The sequence below is a fragment of the Aplysia californica genome, unplaced genomic scaffold, assembly GCF_000002075.1.
Source record: "Aplysia californica isolate F4 #8 unplaced genomic scaffold, AplCal3.0 scaffold00932, whole genome shotgun sequence".
NCBI lineage: Eukaryota > Metazoa > Mollusca > Gastropoda > Aplysiida > Aplysiidae > Aplysia > Aplysia californica.
Window position 1 is genome coordinate 21144 of NW_004798202.1, and position 6238 is coordinate 27381.

Genomic DNA, 6238 nt, shown 5'->3' on the forward strand with positions numbered 1-6238 from the left:
GAGAGAGAGAGAGAGAGAGAGGAAGAGAGATAAAGAGAGAGGAGGAGGGGGAGGAAGAGAAAAGGGGAAAGAGAAAGAGAGACAGAGAGACAGAGTGAGAGAGAGTGAGAGAAAGAGAGAGAGAGAAGAGAGAGAGGGATTGTCACACAGAGAGAAAGACAGGGAAACAGAGATAGAAAGAGCTAGTTATCAAAACAAGCACGGATTAATTGAGATGCGGAAGGAACATGCAAGCGAGAACAAGAAATTAAAAATGAAACATTAAATAAATGGAAACAAAATAATAAGGAAATTTTCGAGGAAAAAAGAAATAACGTAGAAAAAGCCTAAATTAAAAAAAAACATTTTCAAACTTTTTATTTGTTTTTAGATAAAAATAATTATATTTCGGCTTGGGAATTGAATTGCTTAGCTCTCGTGGAAAAGGTTAAGAGCAACTTGTCTTCCCTTTTCTTATTAAAATCTAATTTTCTGAAAGGCTCAGCAAGCTAACATTTCCTTCCCTTCTTCTATTTTTCCTTCTTTTTTATTTTGTTGAAAAGATCAGTGAAATGATCTAATACGATATTTAGTGAAAGTGTTATCGATAACTGGTTGAAAAAAACCTGCCCAGAAAGGACAAGGGTTAACAGCGGTCAAGTCGGAGAGATGAGATTATAAAGATATTATCATTACTTCGACAGTATTCCTTTTATAGAAACGTTATCTTTTTAACGACACCTTGAAGTGATTGAAAGCAGAGCGAATTGAAATACCGATTAGCGTATCTCACCAGCGTAAAAATGACATCCCAGCTAATTTTGTGTTACTAAGGAAAACAAAAGATCTTGCCATCCTTCATGTAAATGTTCCGTTTCCAAGGGCTCTCCAGCTATGAATTCATTAAATTTTAGCGGCCATTTTCCCTCTATTTATACGACCCCTACCTACTTCAACCGCAAATATCTCGACTTTTATTGCAGACTTATGGTTACTTTTTTCAAGACAAATGAACACGTTTTAAGATGATACAAATAACTCCATATGCCCAAATATTGACGAGCGCCTGATTCCAACGCGTCGTGACACATAGGATTATTTAGCAGGCTGGCTTCTACTCTGCCTGTCATAACCAACCCGGACTGAAAGGGACACAATATCTTACTATATTGGAGCTAAGCCCGGTTGTGGGTCAGTATTAAACTTTTTACACAGGTGCCCATAAAATCTACAAAAATAATATTCAGACAAGAATTGCCCCAAAGGATTACGTGGGCTTATTTTCAAAGTTCCGAAACTAACTTTTGATTTCTCAGGTTTAATGGTTTTTCCTGTAAATCGAAGCTCTCGGATGTTTTCACTCTACCTTTAGCCATTTCATATTTTACTAGGGATTACTTCTGTTTCGGTCCCAAGCTTTGTTGTGCGTGCGAGTAGTTCGCAAGAACAGAAGTGCGGTTTCTGCTTTGTCGTGTGTGTGCCACAAAGTTCTACTTTTTGAAGTAGTTAACACGGACACAATTGCAGTTTTGTCGTGTATGTGCGACAGATCTGTACATTTTTGCAGTAGTTAGCAAGAACAGAAGTACAGTTTGTGTTTGGTCGTGTGTGTATGCCACATAGTTCTATTTCAGCTCCTTCTTTTGGCCCATGGAATATTAGTTAATAAAGTTAATAATGTAGTAAGATGCCCCTTAAACGTAGACTTTGTTTAACCCCACGAAACAGAGGTGAAAGCGAGAGAAAACGGTGAAAGGCGACAGTCAAACAGAATTTACATTCTAATAATCAGAATCTGGAGGAAGACCTTGAGCTTGCCAGGCCAAGAAAGAATGGGCCAACATTGGCCATAGCGTGCAACGCACAGTGATCTAGTGAAACTGAAGTTGACCGAATATTACGTACACATGACTGTGGTGCATTCAGTGCCGTCTGTGATCATTGCAATGCCATAAGATGGAGAGAAGAGAGAAATACATGCTGCTGTCAAAATGGAAGGGTTAGTAAACCTGTATCTCCCCCACCTCCTCGGGAATTAATAAAGTATTACGATGTAGCACAAAGCGGCAGCTCTTTCTTACCACACTGTAAGTCATACAATAATGCTCTCGCCCTTGTTTCAATTGGGTGCAGTGAACAAGCTGAAAAGGGCTTCAATTCAACCTTCAAAATCCGGGGCAAGCCGTTCCACCGATTAGGAAATATTCTTCCCACTGCTGGAACTGAACCAAAGTTTGCACCTTTTTTTTTCATGACTCTGCCACAGAACTTCAGGATAGGCTGAGACTGTCACATATTTTACGGACTGACATTATGAATGAACTTCAACCTGAGAGAGAAGGTGAGTCAAGCGTACTCAGAGCTTAATGAAGAAAGAGAGTCGTGTATGATGCTGTGCTAGAGTCAGTTGTACAGAAGCAAAGCAAGATGTTTGCCCTGGAGGCAAGAGGAGGGACTGGGAAAACCCACACTATAAACCTGATTCTTGCGGCTGTCCGTTCCTTTAAGAAGATCGCCCTTGCTACAGCTCTGTCAGGCATTGCAGCAACTCTGCTCTCACATGGCAGAACATTACACAGCAGATGCAAAATACCCGTTAGGGTGAACGAACAGTCAATGTGCAGTGTGAGTCCCCAAGAAGCCAGTGGCACTTTATTACGCCAAACAGAGCGGCTCATCATTGATGAAGTATCGATGGGCCACAAACACATTTTTGAAGCCATAGACCGAACACTTCAAGACATGTGTGAGAATACCTCTCTGTTCGATGGGCTAAATGTGCTGATGCCAGGTGACTGGCGCCAAGTACTACCAGTAGTTCGCCATGGCTCAAGATCACAGATAGTCAATGCAAGGCTGAAATCATCATATCTGTGGGAGCATGTTAATGTGCTCAGACTGACAAGAAGCATGAGGGTTTCGCTTACAGGTGCGACTGCTGATTTCTCCAACTATCTACTGAACATTGGTGATGGCAAACACAATATATGCAAGCAAATCGGGGAGTTTGCGATAAAAGTTCCAGATGACATGACAGTAAAGAGCGAACGAAAGTTGATAGATTTTGTCTTCGGTAACTTGCAGTCTAACACAAATCCTGACTGGCTGGCTTCCCGCTGCATCATCTGTCCCACCAACACAGAAGTAGACAGAATCAACAACCTGATCATGCAGTCCTTCCCAGGAGAAGAAAAAGTCTACAAGAGCTGTGATTCGGTGAAAGAAAATGAACACCAACACCCCATCAAATTTATCAATTCTCTATGTCTGTCAGGTACGCCAACCCACAAACTGACATTGCGGAAAGACAGCATTGTCATGTTGCTGAGAAATCTGGATCCCATAAACGGCCACTGCATCGGGACTCGATTTGTGGTTCAGCACCTTCATCAACATGTAATTGATGCTGTCGTTGCTTGCGGTCCACATGCAGGAAAGAGACTTTTCACAAAAATTCCCCTCATGCCTTCAGACAACATATTTGTCTTCCATATCCGACGGAAACAACATCGGTTAGACCTGCTTTTGCAATGACTGCCAACAAAGTTCAGAGACAGATTTGGAAAAGTATAGGGTTTTCTTTACAGGGCGATTTTTTTCCCATGGACAATTTTGTATGTCGCAAAGAGTCGTGTTGGGTCCAGGGAATTTATTAGGATACACGCAAACAGACCTGCTGCCCAGGAAAGAGTTCCAGATGGCGCATATACCCGCAATGTTGTCTATACAGAGGTCCTACGACAATGAATCAGGCACAGGTACAAATATTTTATCTTTGGCTTTCCTATCACTATATCACAGTTCGTAGAACAGGTCTGTGTCTAGTCATAGTATAAGACCAAGGTACTCAATAAAAACGTTTCTTACTCGGGAACTGAACACGAGTCTTCTGTGTGTGACTGTCAACTGCCTCACGGCGTTATATCATACTAGCAGGTATTATATATATATATATATATATATATATATATATATATATATATATATATATATATATATATATATATATATATATATATATATATATATATGTATGTATATATATTTTATATATATATATATATACATATATATTATATTAATGAAATATATGTTTATATATATATATATATATATGTGTGTGTATATTATATGCATATATATGATTTATATATATTATAATATAATATATATATGCATGTATATTTTATATACATGTATATATATATGTATATATATATATAAATTAATATATATATATATATATATATATATATATATATATATATAGAAGAGAGAGTGAGAGAGAGAGAGAGAGAGAGAGAGAGAGAGAGAGAGAGAGAGAGAGAGAGAGAGAGAGAGAGAGAGTAAGATAGATAGATCAACAGGTTTCTCCCTTAATGCCTGACGTGGGAGTGAGCAAAGCGCTTTACAAAAGCCCAGCAGATCGATGAGAACTTAATGGCGCCTCATTAAAACACAAGCAGCCGTTGACAGGCAGGAGCAGCCAGGGTTTGGCGGGAAAGCGGGTCAGGGGTAAGTGATGTGTCCGTTAAGACCTCCGACATGTGATCGGGGGCCGTCTCTAAGTGGACGTGTTTGCCTGTAAAACGGCGTAAATCCTTTCGTCTACGGACTGAGTGCTGAAAACGGCTCACTTGGGCTCTCTGAGTATGTCATCAATTATTCAGTAGTGTCTCTGAAGTTGTCGCACGCGACCAGTACATCTCCTTACTTTCCGACCTTCCAGGAGTAAACAATATGGAGGGAAATACTAAAATGCACGAGAGCTTTGTTTTGGGTGTGGCAGGGTCAGAGTGAAAGAGATAGATAGATAGATAGTGTGTGAGTGAGAGAGGGAATGAGATAGGTAGATAGATAGATAGATAGATAGATAGATAGATAGATCGATAGAGAGAGAGAGAGATGGATAGATAAATAGATAGATAGATAGATAGATAGATAGACAGATAGAGAGAGAGAGAGAGAGATAGATAGATAGATGCGTTACTCAGGGTGAGAAAGTTATTTTTGCTTGTTACTAGTTTGTCAGTTGGAGCTTTCTATTTTTTGAGGGGGGGGGTTGCTTTCAGTAAGACACGCGAGTCGCTCTTTACAACGGTTGTTATTAAGGCTCTACCTGGCTCGTCCTTGATGGTTTTGCGTGATCTTAGAAGATTGTGATTTTAGATAGGATAAAAAGTTCACAGAAGCAAAGTCAGAGGTGAGTACACGCCTCAAGGGATACAATTAGGAACGACTAACTTTTGAGTGTTGATCTGAGAAGGGTCATCACGCCACTTGTGTCTATTATAAATTTGCTTGTCTGTCAGTTTGCGTATTTGGGTAAAAAGAAGTGCTTCAACATCAGGTGTATGCATTAAGCTGTTTATCCTCGGAATGTAATTTATTAAGTGATTTGTCCAAACACTAGTGAAATCTTTTGCCTTTTAAATACCGTACAGAGAAAGCAAAATAACACCCTCTCTTCCCTACCCCTTGAAATATAAAGACAACAACGAAAAAAAAAAAGAAGAAAAAAATGAAGAATGACAGACCTGGGCTGAGGTTACCGCTCTGAGGTCAGACGAAGCAGACGGTGAAATCATGACGCCTGATAAAGACAGGGCGTAATAAGACGCTCCCCCGCCCCCTATCTTTCTCTGTTACTCCCTCTTCTTCGTCTTGTGTCTCACTTATACGCTCAAGTACACACACAAACTCATCATTCAGACACTCAAACATACATTTAGGTATTTCCCAAAGGGTAAACATTAATTAGCCATGTTCTAATGCACTGTAGAATTCTAATTGTGAATGGGCTGGTTCATCAATGTCATGCTCATTAACTGTGCCTGATCTTCATCAAGGAACTGATTATTTTTCTTTCCTATATCTTACTATCATCATGTTTTCCTCTATTTCTTTTGAATGTTTGTCACACTATTGTGACCTGCTATTTCCGGAGTGCCTTGATAGTCGAAGCAGACTTTGTGCTGTTGAAGCTAGAGAGGTGAGAAAAGTAAATCTGATTCCCTGTAAAGACTTCTCTGTTGACATCCACCCCTTGGCACTCATATGACCTTATGCAGTTGCGAGTGAGGTAAAACATCTATTTTTAAAAAACAAAAAAACACACATTTATACTCATCCTCGGCCCCTCCCCCCTTTCCCAAAGACACTTACATGATGACAGTCACAAACACTCCCATAGACACATTTACACGCACACGCCTACAGTCATACACCAGCCCACACACACACACACACACATACACAC

At 39.9% G+C, this 6238-nt stretch overlaps 2 protein-coding genes across 2 annotated transcripts in view; both read left to right on the forward strand.

Moving 5' to 3' along the window:
- Positions 1-6238, forward strand: part of LOC101853891 (sex peptide receptor) — a gene marked incomplete in the record, with an annotated part of 195305 nt that overhangs the window by 21097 nt on the left and 167970 nt on the right.
- On the forward strand, positions 2407-3513 carry LOC101854124 (ATP-dependent DNA helicase pif1-like). Its single transcript, XM_005110698.1, has one exon. It carries the CDS (start codon positions 2407-2409, stop codon positions 3511-3513), a length of 1107 nt encoding a protein of 368 aa, XP_005110755.1.